Below are 19,580 nucleotides of genomic sequence, written 5' to 3' on the forward strand. Positions count from 1 at the left end.
TTTAAATTTACAAAATAACACGGTGTGCTTTTTAACCATTTAATGTTGTGCAACGTTAGAGACAAGATAGTTCCAGTTATCACTTGTGTTACAGCAGCTATGAAGAATTATTCTCTCACCAGCCACTGTTTTCCCCCTCTGTCTGGTATATCAGATAAGCTGCAGTTTGTACCTACAATGTGCATCTTTGTTGTAGGTGTACGTGATAAAAATGGCCAGGGAAATGTATCTATGTAGTATAAACATGGAGTATAACTTGCATGGGATTTGTAATGTCTGTAATATCACAGAAGCTCCAAAACAAAACTCCAAATTAGATAAAGAAACGAACATTTATGCATTTTGCCTTACAAATGTACAATCCGGTAGATGGCAGTAATGAGCTTCTTCAACCGGCCGCACTCAGAGAGAACGTATGCAAATTAGACATGGGTACGTTTGTGTGATGTCATCACGCTAGCTCGTGACTTCTGATAGAGAAAAATATACGGAAATGTAAACGAAACCAAAATGGCGGCGTCCTTGAGCAGACAGAGAATAATATTTTCTGTAAGCACGGTTTCATTTTATAGTTTGGATATTTTAATTTTGTGTTTAATGATTTCTTTTTTTGTTTGTTTAATTATCTGGTTAGTGTTAAAGTGTGAGGCCTCGTGTGTGTTTTTGTTTCTGAACTGAAATGAAAACGTGTAGCCTGGTAACGAGGGTCGACTCCTAAATGTCTCTCTAATTTCTATATAAGTGCACTACATGTTACTAGGAAGTAATGGATTTTTAAACTCTATATAGTGCACTCGAGCTTCAGTAGGCAGTCATTTGGGATACGGCCGCTGTATTACCAAACTCTTAATTCAGGCTTAATAATTTGCACATATTTATTTCGTCATATTAATACACTTTTTCTACATTTTTATAAATATTTATTTAGATTGTTTATAGCCAGCTGAATTCTGCAGCTTCTCTCAGCGCTGGCTCAAGGTGCATAAACACCAGTGCAGTTTGCTATAAGGTGGGTAATTATGTCTCATTATGACAGAACTCCATAATTATTGGCACCCATGATGAAAAATGAGCAACAATAACATGAAACATTTCTACTTCAAGTTTAAACTAAAATATATGTGGATGCTAAAGTTTTATGAACGTAATGCCTTTTTCTTAAGACATGCAATTTCTTTCTGTTTTCAAAATTATCAGCAGCCCTACAGTGAATAATTTGTGAAGCCTTCTCTGCAGAGAAATACAGCAATGTGAATCACCTTATTAGGGATCCAAGCACCAAAGGTGTTGGAAACCTATTGTTTTTTTTTTTTAATAACTATGCAGCCGGGGCGGCATGGTGGTGTAGTGGTTAGCGCTGTCGCCTCACAGCAAGAAGGTCCGGGTTCGAGCCCCGTGGCCGGCGAGGGCCTTTCTGTGTGGAGTTTGCATGTTCTCCCCGTGTCCGCGTGGGTTTCCTCCGGGTGCTCCGGTTTCCCCCACAGTCCAAAGACATGCAGGTTAGGTTAACTGGTGACTCTAAATTGACCGTAGGTGTGAGTGTGAATGGTTGTCTGTGTCAGCCCTGTGATGACCTGGCGACTTGTCCAGGGTGTACCCCGCCTTTCGCCCGTAGTCAGCTGGGATAGGCTCCAGCTTGCCTGCGACCCTGTAGAACAGGATAAAGCGGCTAGAGATAATGAGATGAGATGAGAACTATGCAGCCAAGTTGTAACCTCCTGCCAGAAGCAACCAGGTTTTGTGCTATATCTTGGAATTTTACAAAATTCATGTCTTCACAAGACACCCCTGAAGCATTATTACAGGTTATATGTAGTATGTGCATCAATCCAATTCTTGACAAAGGTTTAATTTTTTCTGTTATGACCCTGATTGTGGTTAATTAAATTTTTTGTACATGTGTATTTTCATAGCCATCTCCTAAATTGTGTAGCTCAAAAATAGTCATCTTTTGTGCTACAAGCTTTTTGCTTTCCGATTTCATGATTTGATAACAGAATGAACCGTACATGCATGCAGATTCATATTTGGTTAGAAGCAGGAATCAAGTCGTTCAAATTCTAAATTCACATTCGAGAGCAGTGGTTCTCAAACATTTTGTAGCCAGGGACCTCTTCAACCTTAATAAATTCCACGAACCCCCACAGTAGAGTATACAAATATTGAGAGATTTTTGTTGCCAGAGAACTTTCTGTTCCTGAAATTTACACTGATAGAATAGATTAGGTCTGAGATGACTTTGGTGCTTGGATCCCAGAGTAGAATAACTTTTGATAATGTGACATCGTGATGAACACCGATGCAACAAAATAATAATAATTAAAGCCGGGCGGCACGGTGGTGTAGTGGTTAGCGCTGTTGCCTCACAGCAAGAAGGTCCGGATTCGAGCCCCGTGGCCGGCGAGGGCCTTTCTGTGCGGAGTTTGCATGTTCTCCCCATGTCCGCGTGGGTTTCCTCCAGGTGCTTCGGTTTCCCCCACAGTCCAAAGACATGCAGGTTAGGTTAACTGGTGACTCTAAATTGACCGTAGGTGTGAATGTGAGTGTGAATGGTTGTCTGTGTCTATGTGTCAGCCCTGTGATGACCTGGCGACTTGTCCAGGGTGTACCCTGCCTTTCGCCCGTAGTCAGCTGGGATAGGCTCCAGCTTGCCTGCGACCCTGTAGGACAGGATAAAGTGGCTAGAGATAATGAGATGAGAATAATTAAAGCCACTAGCAGCCTTGACGGGCCCTCGCATGCGTGGTTCCACAACCCAGGACGTTCCGCCACCCAACAAAACAGTCATGTCATATATTCATCAAATGTTCAAAGGTGATGTGCATGTTGCAAATGCCATGACTACTTGACGGATGAGAGATAGACAAAGACTGTAAGTGTGTGTTTCTGTGGTGTGAAAATGTACATTTATATATATATGTGTGTATATATGTATATATATGTGTATATATGTATATATGTATGTGTACAAAACTATACATCAGTGTTTTCCCCAGAAAAAAATTAAAGCACTAAATTCTGGCATGATAATGCACAGACAATTGAGTGGCAATGGTGTGAAAGCAAGCGCCAAAGGCGCGAAGCGAAACTAGGGGGGTCCGGGGGCATGCTCCCCCGGAAAATTTTTTGAAAATAGATGCTCTAAGGTGCATTTTCAGGGTCTCTGAGAGATTTTAGATCCATGATTATAGGATAGATTTTACCAGTGTTTCAATGATTTCTGACCTAAATACTATTAATGTATACACATTTGAAATTTCACCTTAAAGTTCAACATGCAAGTTAAACTGTTTTGTTATAGATTACTTAGGTATATGATCGATTGAAAATCTACGGGGATCCCTTAATTACCTATGATCAAGTAGTGTTGTAACAAAAATGTGCATGAAAATATGACCAGTGGTTTGCTCCATCTTATGCAATCCAATGAAGAGAATCGATCATCATGACCTCCTGTTGATCACAAAGGGATCTGAACCTAAGACCTGCCACCTTAAAATAAGTTGCTGTATTACTATAACTGTAATGATTTAGAATGTTTTGGATGCAATTACCGTAATACACTGACAGTCAATGAAAATGTCCAGGTGACATTTATGAAAATAATTTTATTCATAACCTATGAAATCATGTACTAGAAGCTTACAGATCAATATACTGACATTTAACTCGAGATGAATAAACAAAAAATCACAATTGTTGTGAGCTTTGATAATGTACAGTCCGAACAAAATGGATACCCTGTAATTGGAAAGTTGCAGCTTCAGTACCGAGTATTGTCCCCACCAACAGCAATACAAGCCGTCAGTCTGCGACGCATACTGCGTATCAAACGGCGAATCCTGTCTTGTGGAATGGCCTGCCACTCCTCTTGAAGAGCCTGGATCAGTTGACCTCTGTTCATGGGACGAGGAACACGGTTCTGGATCTGAACACCAAGGTGATCCCATAAATGCTCAATGGGATTGAGATCAGGTGAATACGCAGGCCATGGCAGGGTTTGGACATTCAATCGACGCCCAACTTCTGAAAAACTTAGGCTGGCTTGCACCATGCCGAGGGCCTGCCATCTGTCATCTGGATTTAACCGTGGCATCTTGGACATAAGGAATACAAAAGTCGGCTTTTTCATGGCCTTAATAAAGGCTATCCAACCCATCCTTTCAACCGTGTACAAATTTTTGTTTTTCTCCAAAACAGCACTTTGAGCTGATTCCTAAAGACCACTCCCTGAAGACTATTGAAAAATGTTTGGATTGAGTAGAACTCATTAATGACTTCTGTGCACGCTATTCAATAGAAACATCTCAAAACAAACATTTCCCCAACTCCGTATTGCATAATATGTTGAATTATTGACCTGGACTTTTTCATTGACTGCCAGTGTATATGTATAACTAAGATGCACTGAAAAGAAAAGTAAGGCAACTGCATATTATAAAGTTTAAATTTTGGCACTTTATTAAATGGACTAGATTAAGATTAAAACATATATATTTAAAGGAAAAGAAAACTTAATTTCTGCAGTTTAAGTTTGCAGAAAGATTATGCACTTTTAAACACATTTCATGAAGGGAATTTGTCAAATGTAGCATAATTTTGAATAATAATGATAAGCATATTTGGCAGTGTGATGTCACTGTGAGCCTTTAACAAAAGAATAATCCAGAGCCTTCTTTTGTTAACTGGATCCCAGTGACATTATACTGCCAAAAATGCTTATGATTTATTATTTGAAATTATGCTATATTTGACACATTTGGACAACTTCACTTTGTGAGAAAGTGTTTATAAGTACATAATCTTTCTGCAAACCCAAACTAATGAATTAAGTTTTCTACTCCTTTAAAGCAGATTAATTCTCCTTGGCTTTTGCTTTGCCCAATGTTGGGCAACCCTCTCATAGTCCATCTCGCTGTCATCCATGCTGATGTGGATTAATTTGTCCAGCGAGTCTTCTAGCTTATTAAAGTCAGTCGGCTTTGTCCGTCTGGTGGGGGACAACATCGGCAGCCCAATGAGATCGCTTATAATGAATCGGAAACTTCTGGGATGTCTGATGTTTTCTTTCGATGTTTTTATTGGACGGTTTGAACACGTGATCTTGACATAGCCAACAGATTAGTTTGTTTACATCATACCACGCGGACACATTACTTTGACAGAATCAACACAAATGTTGGAAAAAAAGACCGCTTGTTTAAAAGGATAGTTCGGGATTTTTGACATGAATCTGTATGGCATCCCCATTAATAGTGTCGTGCAAACACACTGACTTACCCCTGACAGCATCCTGTGAGTCCAGTTCTTGTCCAGTTTTGGTCCAGACGAAAGTAGTCCGGCAAGTTTGTTGGGGTCACGAAAGTAAAACGTTTTTCGTCTCAAAACAGTATGTGTTCAAAAGAGTGATATATTTGCATCACAAAACCGTTGTCACATAAAAAGTCAGACCTCGAAATCGCTTGCCACTATTTTCTCTCCCTTCTTATCACTGCGCGCTGCCGCCAGGTGACAGCCACGGCTGTTTCATTCATTGTTTAGTGATGGGAATTTCGGCTCTTTTTCGGGAGCCGGCTCTTTTGGCTCTTCTTACTATAAGGAGCCGGCTCTTTCGGCTCCCAAACGGCTCCTGAGATTTTATTTTTGATTTAATTGCTGCAATTAACTAGTTAATTAATTACATTATTTATATTTTATCAATAGGATGTTTTCCATTTTATTTTTTAGTTTTTGTAGCCATTGTAAAGCTTTGTAAAGTATAGCAGTGTAACAATGTTCTAGCTATAGAAATAAAACTTACTTACCAATTAATAAATTATTTTCTCACAAACATAATGCAAAACTGTGTTATATTACCAATATAAAATACACAGAAGACATCAACTGTTTATCCTTTATGGCTTTATTTCACACTCGACCTTGAACAAAATGCCACAAAATAAATTATAAAGTATAAATCAGGCCTAAGAAACTATGAAGCAAAGTTAGAAATTATTTTAACAAAACACAGAACAATGTGCAACAAAATATGTGGCACCTTGAGCGCATGTAAAAAGAGAAAAAAGTGCCGCACTCTGCTCCACCAGTAATGAGAAGCCGCTGGAACAGCAAATATGCTCCTGTTATAATGACTGCTGTCTCGTTGTATACCGCAGATTAATCTGGCCATGCCAAGGCGGTTGCCGACCGAACCTGTCAATTTATGAGTGACAATTTATATCATGAGCTTTAGGAATTCACGGCAACAAAACAATGATCATGGTTGTCAAACAGACAATCATCCTTCAGCTGAGCTGAACTCTCTCTCTCTCTCTCTCTCTCTCTCTCTCTGAGGCACCTAAGGACAAAAAACTGATTCGGTTCCCCAACTCGGCTCCCACTGAAGAGCCGGCTCCCGTCGTTCACTTCAAAGAGCCGGCTCTTTGAACCGGATCGTTCGCGACCGACACATCACTACATTGTTTACTGCTAGCAAAGTTAGCGACAACATGTCTGACTACGACGGTGAAATGTGTGCGGAGATTCAGCCACATCTTTGTTGCTACAGCCTGGATAGTCGCAAGTGCGCACCATTTTCACAAATATATTATTGTATAGGTTATAGAAGGTGATAAATTTGTCACTGTTCTTGCTCTCAAATTAGCTTGTTAGCGCCGCTGATCTGAACTCCTAATCACTGCCAAACAATGGGAAAGGTGTTGATTCCTGCGCAGATGTCAACATGACAGCGCGCAGTGATACCGAGGGAGACACAATAGTACCAAGCGATTTCGAGGTCTGACTTTTTATTTGGCAACGGTTTTATGATGCAAATATATCACTCTTTTGAACACATACTGTTTTGAGACGAAAAATGTTTTACTTTCGTGACCCCAACAAACTTGCCGGACTACTTTCGTCTGGACCAAAACTGGACAAGAACTGGACTCACAGGATGCTGTCAGGGATAAGTCAGTGTGTTTGCACTACACTATTGATGGGGATGCCATACAGATTCATGTCAAAAATCCCGAACTATCCCTTTAACACAAATATCAATCAGTGTGTAAATGGATCTGTTATTTGCTCTCCTATGTATCTAGTTACTTGTGGGTAGGAAATTTAACGTATCGGTATAAATCTAAGCGTATCGGATTTTAACTAAAGCGACTAAGCGTATCGGCAGGCAGAGCAAGCGTTTCGGGCCCGATACGCTAAAACGCTTTGGGGAAAACCATGTACGTGTCTCCTCCTTATCTCTATCTCACGCTGTAACCTTAAGTCATCTTAGCTTTCCTGTGTCTGCAGTGTGTGTGTGTGTGTGTGTACATGCAGTGTTATGTCTGCAACAAAATGCACAATGATGGTAGGTCACTAATATATAGATTTAGGCACTGCCTAAAAGCGGAGCTCCCATCTGTTTCTGGGTTGTAGAATTTTCTTATATCCTAGCCAGTCTCTTTTTTGTTTTATTTCTTTACTGGCTAGCACTGGCCACTAGGCGGTGTATGACTGGTAATTACTAGCACTGGCCACTAGGCGGTGTGTATGACTGGTGATTACTAACACTGGCCACTAGGTGGTGTGTATGACTGGTAATTACTAACACTGGCCACTAGGCGGTGTGTATGACTGGTGATTATTAGCATTGGCCACTAGGCGGTGTGTATGACTGGTGATTATTAGCATTGGCCACTAGGCGGTGTGTATGACTGGTGATTACTAAGACTGGCCACGAGGCGGTGTGTATGACTGGTGATTACTAAGACTGGCCACGAGGCGGTGTGTATGACTGGTGATTACTAACACTGACCACGAGGCGGTGTGTATGACTGGTGATTACTAACACTGGCCACGAGGCGGTGTGTATGACTGGTGATTACTAACACTGGCCACGAGGCGGTGTGTATGACTGGTGATTACTAACACTGGCCACGAGGCGGTGTGTATGACTGGTGATTACTAACACTGGCCACGAGGCGGTGTGTATGACTGGTGATTACTAACACTGGCCACGAGGCGGTGTGTATGACTGGTGATTACTAACACTGGCCACGAGGCGGTGTGTATGACTGGTGATTACTAACACTGGCCACGAGGCGGTGTGTATGACTGGTGATTACTAACACTGGCCACGAGGCGGTGTGTATGACTGGTGATTACTAACACTGGCCACGAGGCGGTGTGTATGACTGGTGATTACTAACACTGGCCACGAGGCGGTGTGTATGACTGGTGATTACTAACACTGGCCACGAGGCGGTGTGTATGACTGGTGGTACACAGACAAACCACAAAAAATCGACTCGATGGGTTTACCATTTTTTCTTAGGTATGGTGCTCTGCTGGAGCTCTGCTATTGTTGTGTGTGTGTGTGTGTGTGTGTGTCTGTTTGTCAGAGGGAGATAGAGAGAATGTGTGTGTGAAAGAGAGTGTGCTCATAGATGTTGCATGTGCATGTGAGTGCATACTTGTGAGAGAGTGTGTGTATGCATAAATATGCATATGACTGTGTATGAGTGTGCACAGAATTGTATATGTTATATCATCAGACTCACGATATCCAATATTTTTGTAAAGTTTCAGATCAATCCATCAATGAATTGAACATTTTTTCCCCATTTCCTGTTTGGCCAGATGGTGGCGCTGTGCTAGGCATCTGAATTACATGTGAATATCATCACAAGCATAATACACAATATTTTGTAAAGTGTCAGATCGATCAGTTAAGGCATTGCCAATTTCTGGCACATTTCCTGCTTGGCCAGGTGGTGGCGCTATAACAGGCAGGCCCATTGGGCGTCAGGTTATCATAATAATCATTATATCTATTGAAGTAAGAAGTGTCCGACTATACAGTCAATGCACTGTGGCTTTCTGACACGTTTTCTGTTTATGTGGCAAGATATTAAAATCATAAGGCCATTTCAACATATTACAAGATATCAATAATCCCCTCACAATTTAACATCAGCAACATCTTGGCATCACGTATAACAAATTTCACATGAATCTCATGAACCGTCTAGCAGGAGCGTGTTAAAATTCATCATGTGTCAAAACACACACATTCAAAACCCTATTCTTTCCTTGGCCAGTTGGTGGCACTATACCAGACAGGCATATTGGGCATCTAGATGTCATAATAATCACGTTCTCTAATAACCTGAAAGGTTTCAGCCAAATCATTAAATGTATTATGACTTCATGACACATTTCCTGTTTATGTGGTGAGTATTAAAATTCATAATATTACCATTTCAACATATTACAACATATCAAAAATCCCTTCGCAATTCAACATCAGCAATATCTTGGCATCGTGTTTGCCAGGTTTGACATGAATCTGATGAACCGTCTAGGAGGAGTACGTTAAAAATGACCATGTATCCAAACGCATATAAGCCCAATTACCTCACTTCCTGTTGGGCGTGCCTAATGCAATGTATATACGAAAGTTGTTTGTCTTGGGACGAACTACATATGTACCGAATTTGGTATGCATAGCTGAAACTATATGCCAATCCAAGGACTCCATGACATTCGGGGGCGCTATGAAGTCCCTGGCCCACGCCCGGGGCCAAACGCCTGTGGCTGAGAAGCGGTTCCAATGACTGATGTGTGTATCAAATTTCATGAGTTTTCGTGCATGGGAAATGCCTCAAAAAAAGCCAAACGCGACAGAAAAATAATAATAATAATAATAATCTTTTGAAAAACAATGGGGTCTTCGCACCGAACGGTGCTCGGGCCTTAATAATTCATGGACCCTCTGGCCATGCTGGAGAACCACTGTTCTAGAGCACAAGTAGAATATTTATTTGCATTTATATGAAATGTCCTTTAGCTGTGTCAGTAGTCTCATCTCATTATCTCTAGCCGCTTTATCCTTCTACAGGGTCGCAGGCAAGCCGGAGCCCATCCCAGCTGACTACGGGTGAAAGGCGGGGCACACCCCGGACAAGTCGCCAGGTCATCACAGGGCCGACACATAGACACAGACAACCATTCACACTCGCATTCACACCTACGGTCAATTTAGAGTCACCAGTTAACCTAACCTGCATGTCTTTGGACTGTGGGGGAAACCGGAGCACCCGGAGGAAACCCACGCGGACACGGGGAGAACATGCAAACTCCGCACAGAAAGGCCCTCGCCGGCCACAGGGCTCGAACCCAGGACCTTCTTGCTGTGAGGCGACAGCGCTAACCACTACACCACCGTGCCGCCCTGTGTCAGTAGTGTTGAAACTTATTTTTGAGACTAAATACTAATGTTTAACAAGAAAATTTATTCAAATTATTTTGGTGCTTTGAAGAACATTTCTTTGAGTGGAAAGTGTTTTATTTTATACAGTCGGTTTTATTTGAGATTTTAGCCTGACTGGAAGTTATTTCTTTTTGCAGTAATAAGATTCAGTGGCTTCTGTGTTAAACTGTGTAAATCGTATATAGTGGAACAATGTGACTCTCGTTTTGAGACAAAGGTTTCAGAGCAGCTGTTGCTCATTGTGAGTTCGTGTCTAAAACCCCATGCCAAGCTTCTGCTTTCGTAATCCGTTTTTTTCTGAATTTGCAGAACCGTGCAGCCCGCATTCGAGTGGGTAAAGGAGACAGGCCAGTGACTTATGAACAGGCTCTGCACCCGCACCACATAGCTCATAGGAAGGGATGGCTCTCCCAACACCCAAGTAAGTCACACTTCTTCAGTCAAGCCTGCTTTCCGTCCTGAATTTCATGTCATGGGTGTGCATCATTTCCATACCACAAGTTGGGACATGCGGTGCGAGGATGAAGAAAAAGAAGATTGAGTAATAGCCACATGGTCTTGGAAGCAAATCATTTTCTCATGATTCATACGTTTTCGGTTCGTTGCGCTTCAGAAAGTAAACAAATGAAACGGCCTTTAAGACTATGGTGAGGATTCTCCTGGAAACAAGAAAGAAGTTACTGATGGCACAAGAACAAACACATGACACAAAACACTATGCCTTATCGTAAGGGGTGTGTATTTAAAAAAAATTATGACTATATAGACACAAGTTTTTTACTGGGAAATACGCCGCTCGTATTTTTCAGACGAACTGCATCCAGGACACTGAGTGACATAAACCTCTGTTACCCCTTTTCCACCAAATCAGTTCCAGGGCTGGTTCGGGGCCAGTGCTGGTGCTGATTCACAACTCGTTCAACTTGCGAGCCAGCTGAGAACCAGTTTGCTTTTCCATAGCTTGGGGTGCTAAGGGGAGCCACGTCATTACGTCACTGTATACGTCAGTTACGTCGCTGCATTTGCATAAACTTTGGCGGGAACATCAAAGCAACAACAACACGGAGAAGAAGCAGCAGCAGCAACAATAACAATAATGGATGACTGCTGCTTTACTGCATCCATGATATCTCATCGCTTATTTAAAAATGGCGACCTTTCACGGTCTTGCTATTGTTGTTGGTCTTAACAACTCTGCCCCCGCTGACGTAAGCGGTTCTTTCCTCTGGCCCAGCAAAGAGCTGGTGCTAGCCTGGAACCGGTTTTTCTGGCCCCAGAGCCAGTTCTTTGTCAGTGGAAACAGAAAACCCGGTTCCAAGCTAAGCACTGGCTCCAAACGAGCCCTGGAACTGATTTGGTGGAAAAGGGGCGTGTGTGTCACTCATGAGGAAATCGATGAATTGTTTTGATAAATTTGGGGACTTTTTGTTTGTATTTATATAATAAAAAGAATATCACACATTGGTTTGAAGATATGAAGTTTATCTTCTCATGTTGGAAAAACTCGCATTTTTTCAGACGAAATACATTGTGGATCTGAGTGACATATTTAAATAATATATTGGTTGACTTCTTTTTTTTTTTTTTGTGATGTATCAGATATATTCCATTCAGCTAGCATGATATTGAGCAAGTCGAAGACGAGTAGCTGAATGGAATATATCTGATATACCACGGAAAAAAAGCCATTATTATTATTATCATTATTATTATTATTATTATTAAATACATACACATTCGTTTCAGGTCTTTAACACGTCTTTTTCTTTCAAAATTCTCTCTCAATCTTCCGTATTTAACGAAGCAAACCTGTTTGTTTACAAATTGTTACGGTCGCTCACTAGTGTGGAAGTTTTACATCTCCGACATGACTCTTTTCCAGTTTTTCGATGTCCGTTGGTATGTTTTTCTCTTGTAAATATGCGTGAAGACTATCTAATGAAGTTTTGGTAGCCTTCAACACGTCTTTCTTTTTCCTGGCAAACAAACAAATGCTTCTGTGCATGCGCAGCAGAAAACTTTCTCATTGAATCTTCGCATCAGCTCCGATGTGTGATGTCATGTTGTCTTGACAACCATGCAATATCGTAAGCCATATTCAACACTGATTCTCCGTTGGGTAGAGTGATGTAATACACATAGGATAAGCGATACGATAACAATATTGCATGCTATCAAAGCAAATGAATGAAACCTGCTAGAAGGGAATAGAACACGTTTTTATTCCATTGAAAAAGTGTCCTGTATGTATAATGATTCCTGATATTTCACGCCAATGATGTCACTCCCAGTGTTTTCCTGCTGACTTGACGCACATTGTCAAAATTAAAATTCTTTTGATTAACTTGCGTATTTTTTTGTGGATGTGTCCATATAATACATGGATTAAAGTTTTCCGTCGCTACGACGGATTTCTGTCAACTGGGAGCGCTAAAGGTCAATAATGAGAGTGATGCAGATCCGAGGAAGGAAAAAAAAGGGAGGGGGGTAGGCCTATAGGTCTGACACCGATGTGATTTAGAACTTCACTAAGATGCTGTGATTGCCTGTTGTTGAACCCTTTCTTGTGCTATGTTTGAGTATATGTAAAGGAATAAGTTGTTGTGCTAGATAGGAATAAATAAATAAATACAGCCTCCGCTACTGTCTAGTCCCGGGGAGGCTCGGCGTAGGCCACTGATGAAACTATTTGGCTGTCCGACTACTAGGCAACTAGGTTACTTGTCTACTACTAATACGAGGCCTTTTGTAGTAGTAATAATGATATTTGCCTATTGAAAGGTGATCAGGTGAAAAAGTTGAAGCTGCAGCAAGACCTATGCTATTAAGCCTTTTGTAGGTTAAACAGGCTTCGGCAGACAACGTTCTGGAAAGGCTGTGTTTTTCTTTGGTTTGATTAGCCTACGATTTAATCTTTAAACATTATGGTTTCAGCAGTTCGCTTAAACATTGGAGGCTGTAGAGTCGGGCTGCAAGATTTCCCGACACTTGTTTAAGATGCCAAGCTTCATAGTGGAGAAAATAATTCCACAGTATTTAGTGCCTCGTCAGTCTCAGAAATTAATAGTGAAGGACCAACGCGAATTAAGTCCCAAAAACCATCTCGTAGGCCTATATTTTACATTCTCAAAAAAGTCCGGAATTGGAAGTCAGTCAGTGGAGTGTAATGAAGTGTCTCATTCACTAAGCACAAAAGGTCGGAAAACAGTGGAGAAAACAGCTATTGCTTAAATAGGCTACTAATGGTTTACATTAGTAATTTAATGTATGTGACAAATAAATTCATTGATTAAATAGATAAAGAAGCGAATACTCCGAAGCTCAAAATTCAGGAAAGTGGCTCCGGTGTCGCAAGTGCACAAGAACAGTTATTTGAAAGTTAACCTAATGAATTTGTGTGTGCACGTGCGATTTCATGAAGAACCGGGACAATTGGCATTCGGTGAAAGATTCATTATATTCGCGCGCGCCCTCTCGCCCACTGTTGCATCGTTTTCCCGATTTACACAAGTGTCTGAAGATGGAGTTTTCAGAAATCTCCACTCTGCCCAGAGTTTGCGAAAGTAGCTGTTTTCAGTGACTGAAACCTCCATATAGGTGTGAATGAGAGGTGCAACCGAATAAATAAATATGCGTCTTTTTTATCCGGCTACATGTAGGCTATCACTGAGCAAAGCCTCTAATGTTGAAATGGTAGTAATATTTGTTAAAATAATAGTAGGCTAATTTCCACATTAATTGGTAAAATGGCCCAAAGGATGTGATGGGGGGATGGCCGTTTTATAAGGGGGATTATTTGAGATTTTTATTTCAGAAGGGGGATGCCTCCCCCCCAACTCGAGTACTGCGTATTGAGGTATTTCACCCATGTGACCAAGTCATGTGATGCTGCCATTTTGGACGGCACGGCTCGAATCAGTTTGAATGCGAGGAAGGCGACAAACGAAAAACATAAAAGAAAAAGGAGCGAGATGCAGAAAACACCTTCACTATCCAGCGACGTAGGGCATTTACAGGGCGAGCAGAGGGAGAGGTATTTGCAAAAATTGAGGTTAGCAGGCTTAGAGAACGACGTTTACCTGCTTCCACCAGGATTGTTCACTGACGTACGGAAGTACACGAAGCCCTCGTCTTTACCTGACTTCGGCCCACATGATCTGTATACCTATGTTGTTAAAAACCCGCTGATGTAGGCATGTTACCCAGCCTGACACAAAATATTTTTAGGCATCCAAACACGTATACACTTTCAGATCAATACCTGTGTATGGCGATATACACAGGTATTGATCTGAAAGCGTATACGTGTTTGGATGCCTAAAAATATTTTGTGTCAGGCTGGGTAACATGCCTACATCAGCGGGTCGTCCCTGGAGCCGGTGGTCGCCATCTTATTACAGCTAAGGTTTGTTCACATTTTCATTTATACTTTCGGTCCTCAGGATAAACAAAATGTTATTAAATGTCATTGAAATAACTTCTTAGTCTGTTGAGACATGGCCCGTTGTAAATTTGCTGTTACCAGGCAATGACCAAGAACTGGTATTATTAGGGTCGATGTAGTTGTAGCAGTGCACTAGCAGCTAGCTGTTAGCACTAACTAATGTCAACAACAGTAGCTGGTATGTTACTGTAGCAATGTTTACGTTCAGTCATTTGGATGACTGTTAAAACCTTTCAGTCTCAAGTTTTTCCTTTACTGGATTTACTAGTTTACTGAGCTAGCGCACTCGGGCAAGCTGCGAGCTAGCGCGCGCTAGCTCGCCGGCGGCCGGCGCGCGCTAGCTCAGTAAACTAATAAATCCAGTAAAGGAAAAACTTGAGACTGAAAGGTTTTAACAGTCATCCAAATGACTGAACGTAAACATTGCTACAGTAACATACCAGCTACTGTTGTTGACATTAGCTAGCTTGACGTTCAAAATGGCGGACACCGGGGCGTCACGTGACCCTGTGACGTCAGGTGAAATACCTCAATAAGGCCACCGGATATAGGCCCTTTGATTTCCATCACTAGAGTGCGTCAAATTACTTTCGGTTTTGCCAGCATGGACGTGCTTCTTTTAAATGAAGGCAGAGATGTGTCAGACATCGACAAAACGGTAAAGAATAAGTGGAGATGGGCTTGGCTAAATGAAATGGGCGATAATGGCAAGCCATTTAAATTTTAGTTCATGGTGCAAAACGATGAAAATGGCAGGTGTGTGCTTTTGTGTAGTTTGCCATAAAAAAAAGTCTATGGAAGCAATGGCAAAAAACTAGATGCCTTTGGCTTCACTGCGAAGAAGCAGAAAAAGTGAACTTTCACTTTTACTTTTCTTGTTTCCTGGTTTTATGTCAACAGATTTTCTTATTTTTCTTTCTGTTCCACTCTTTTGAAAGCATGGTTCAAGTTCGACTGCACTTGCACTTTTCTCTTAACCACTGTTGTGCATTACTAAAGTATTGTTGAAATAAATTTGCATTTTGCGCTGAAAACTTGATGTTTCATCATTTATAGCCAGTAATGACAATGGTAAAGTCTTGCCTTAGCTTTAGTCATTGTTAAAATTATGTAAATGTACTATAAGTAGGGGCTGAGGGGATAATGGACAACACGGCGTTTAAAATTTGATGCATCGCTGACGTGGTGGGGCCAACGACATGGAGCTTTTTTTTCAGTCAGATGATTTTTTTTTTGCTTTAATCCATGATAATATAAAGAACGTTACACGGTGGTGCGAGGATATGAAGTTTATCTTCCCGTGTTGAAAATATTTTCACTCATTTGCTTCACTCACTCGTGAAATATACATTCACCACTCGAAGATAAACTTCATATCTTCGCACCACCATGTAATAATCATACGTATATTATATCCCTCGTCAAAAAATTCCCGTGCAGGGATTGGCCAAGGATGGCTCATGTGATATAAAATAGTTCCACCATTGATTAAGCAATGTATCTCGTGATGTTTAAAAAAAAAAAAAAAAGGATATGGTGTGAGTCAGTCATGGTATATTCTGGATATACCATGAACTGACATCACAATTTCAAGCTATACGGCTGACTCGAGTCACAGCTGTGGCTTCACGAGCATTTCTGTGTGTGTAAATCTACATATGGTCATCCCTTGCGAGGCAGGCGCAGGTCGAAGGTCACTCCGATGTAAACAACAAACATGGTTGCCTCCAGTGAGCTTATACCAAGATTCAATCTTAACACTTTCAGTTTGGAATTTTTTGATGATGGATATAAATCAAATATACCATGCACTGAGAGGGACTGGTAATTATAGATTCTCTTCAGTGACTGGCGTGGTATTATTTTCTTCAGGACTGAGCCGCTCACAAAACAGTCCTGTACCAGTCACCTCAGATAATCCATCATTTCAACCAGAGCCTCTCAGTGCATGGTATATTAGATTTATAAGACAAAATCACAAGATGGATGTCCTGCAAAATCCCCAGATCAGTTTGATATGACGTTTAAAAATCTACAAGTAGCATTTGATTTTTCCGAAAAACACAAGGAGCACTGGAATCTCAGCGTACAGTCTTTACCTGGTGTCTTTTAACGACATTTAATTGCAAGTCTTGCAGAAAAGATGAGGAATCTGGACGGTACAGGAAACTTATCATCCATCATGATATATGGTAACATCTTAATGTGTTCCTGTAGTGTTTAGGGGGAAAATTGCCCATAAGTCTGTGAGAGTCAGATTATGATTTGCATATCCATGTACAGTAGAATTACGTGAGAATCGTGAATCATTTTCTCTCACACACGTTTAGTCCGTATGAAGAGAACCCTGGTGCGTTTCCTCTTGGTGTGGTTTGCTTAGGCAGGTCAGAACACAGCAATCCGGTTCATAGAAAACTCCAGAACAGTTCATTCCCAGTGAGAAAGTGAATCAACTCTGAATCGAACTGCAGGAAGTGAACCAAACATACAGTGTGTTTTGGGTTGCTGGTGATTTTTTTTTTTTTTGGTAGATGTAAGCTGCTAAAATGAGCCAAAGGGCTGTGCTGGAACACTGCAGAAATGCATTAATGTTCTGCACTGACGGAAAAAAAAAAAAGACCAAAATTGTTGGATGCAATACAGTGTTCTAAACAATGTGTTCTCTGTGCTTGGGTGACTGATTTCTACACTGCACTCTACAAAAGTTTTCCCATCACTGTATTGATGAACTAACGAATACGTGTTTTTACAAAAACATTTTCAGCTCTACGCACGCCGCAGTTTTTCGTTTTGTTTAATTCTGTAATGTATGAATCAAACGTATCAATTTTCAAATTCGTCACATGGACTAATCAGTATAAAAGCACTCGAACCGATTTGTTTAATGAGCTTTACTGCTGAATTTCTTTTTTTTTTTTTTTAAACCACGTAGGTAACCTCCAGGGAGAAGGAGGTGCTGCAGAACGGGCTGTAGAAGACATGTTCATCCGCCGTTTCATCTTTGGCACGTTTCACGGATGTCTTGCTAACGAACTGGTTATCAAGCGCAGAGGCAACATGTTGATCATCTGTGCTTTGATGCTGCAGAAACTCCAGCCTAATAAATATTATTTCCTGATCGGCTACACAGAGGAGCTGCTCTCACACTTCTACAAGTGTCCTGTAAAGATGGAGATACAGACGCTGGAAGATAAAACTGTCTACAAATATCTCTAAGACCCTGGAGGGAGAATTGGAACAGCAGCAATGAATATTCTTTGGTATAAAGCTAAATATCGTGTGTGTAATGTATGTAATAAAAAGTTTCCGTGCTATTACTTGCCTCAGTGTCGTGTAACGTATATCTGTTATGATGAGCTTTACAGCTACAACAGCTCTTAATGAGAATAAAGGAAAAATACAAAGAGTATCTTGGGAACTGGTACATTTTTCCAAAAAAAAGACAATTTTAACAGTTCATGAATTGCTCTGTTGAATATCAGATGTGGTAATGTAAAACACAGAAAGAAAAACAATACCTTGCATAAATATCCCCCCATATAAAACTGCAATATTCAGGGAAATCAATATACAGTACCTGTGAAAATTTGACACTCATTATGTACTGTCCCCCCAAACTTTTGACTGGTACTATAGTTTCCAAATAATAATAAATTTGTTGTGTGTGTGTGTGTGTATATATATATATATTCACCCCCATTTCTATTAAACTCCTAAATTAGCTCATAAGTTGTCACATAATTAGTTGACTTAGCGTCAGCTTGTGTGCAGTTAGTGTCACATGATCTTAATATAAAGATACTTGAGACTGGGACAGAGATGCACCTTCCAGCAGGACATCAACACTAAGTATTGTACCCAAGCAAGCTACACTGTCTGCTGCCGTCCTCATAGTCGAGGGTTGGCGATTCTCTTGGGTGATTTTAGCACACCAGAGGGACCCAAATGTCTTTGGACTGTGGGAGGAAATCCACACGGGCATAAGTAGAACATGCAAACTCCATGCACAAAAACCCCAGTCGGCCACTAGGCTCAAACCCAGAACCTTCTTGCTGTGAGGTGACAGTGCTAACCACTACACCATCGTACTGCCCAAGTAGTTAAAAACCAAGAACCTCAATGTGTTGAAATGACCAAATCAAATCCCAGACCTCAGTCTGATTGAGAATCTTTACCAAGACTTGACAAAAATTGCTTTTCACAGAGTCTCAGTCTGTCCTGTCTGACCAACTTGAGAGGAATGAGCAAAAACGTCAAGATCTAAATGTGCAATGCTGAGAAAAAAAAAATCCTTGCAGGTGAAGTCGAAAGAAAGATGGTTTTTACCAAAGTAGTTGAGATGTTTTTTTTTTACCGATATGGACTTGGCTCGGCGGCACGGTGGTGTAGTGGTTAGCGCTGTCGCCTCACAGCAAGAAGGTCCTGGGTTCGAGCCCCGGGGCCGGCAAGGGCCTTTCTGTGCGGAGTTTGCATGTTCTCCCCGTGTCCGCGTGGGTTTCCTCCGGGTGCTCCGGTTTCCCCCACAGTCCAAAGACATGCAGGTTAGGTTAACTGGTGACTCTAAATTGACCGTAGGTGTGAATGTGAGTGTGAATGGTTGTCTGTGTCTATGTGTCAGCCCTGTGATGACCTGGCGACTTGTCCAGGGTGTACCCCGCCTTTCGCCCGTAGTCAGCTGGGATAGGCTCCAGCTTGCCTGCGACCCTGTAGAAGGATAAAGCGGCTAGAGATAACGAGATGAGATGAGATGGACTTGGCTCATTATTGGCATTTGTACTTGGACAATCTTGGGCATTGGTCTCATCGGAGAGTTTGTTAAAAAGAATGCTGCCTTGTTTTTCTTGAAAACCTAGCCTGATTGGTACAATACACAAATTAAACCAACTA

General features: G+C 41.2%; 1 protein-coding gene across 1 annotated transcript; it reads left to right on the forward strand.

The window, feature by feature from the left end:
- Positions 1 to 482: 482 nt before the first annotated feature.
- mrps24 (mitochondrial ribosomal protein S24) lies at positions 483 to 18,007 on the forward strand. Its single transcript, XM_060908281.1, has 4 exons — positions 483 to 549; positions 929 to 1,009; positions 10,559 to 10,670; positions 17,626 to 18,007. The coding sequence occupies exons 1-4, from the start codon at positions 511 to 513 to the stop codon at positions 17,907 to 17,909; spliced, it is 516 nt and encodes a 171-aa protein (XP_060764264.1). The 5' UTR covers positions 483 to 510; the 3' UTR covers positions 17,910 to 18,007.
- Positions 18,008 to 19,580: the final 1,573 nt, after the last annotated feature.

This window comes from Neoarius graeffei, chromosome 25 (assembly GCF_027579695.1).
Source record: "Neoarius graeffei isolate fNeoGra1 chromosome 25, fNeoGra1.pri, whole genome shotgun sequence".
Taxonomy (NCBI): Eukaryota; Metazoa; Chordata; class Actinopteri; order Siluriformes; family Ariidae; genus Neoarius; species Neoarius graeffei.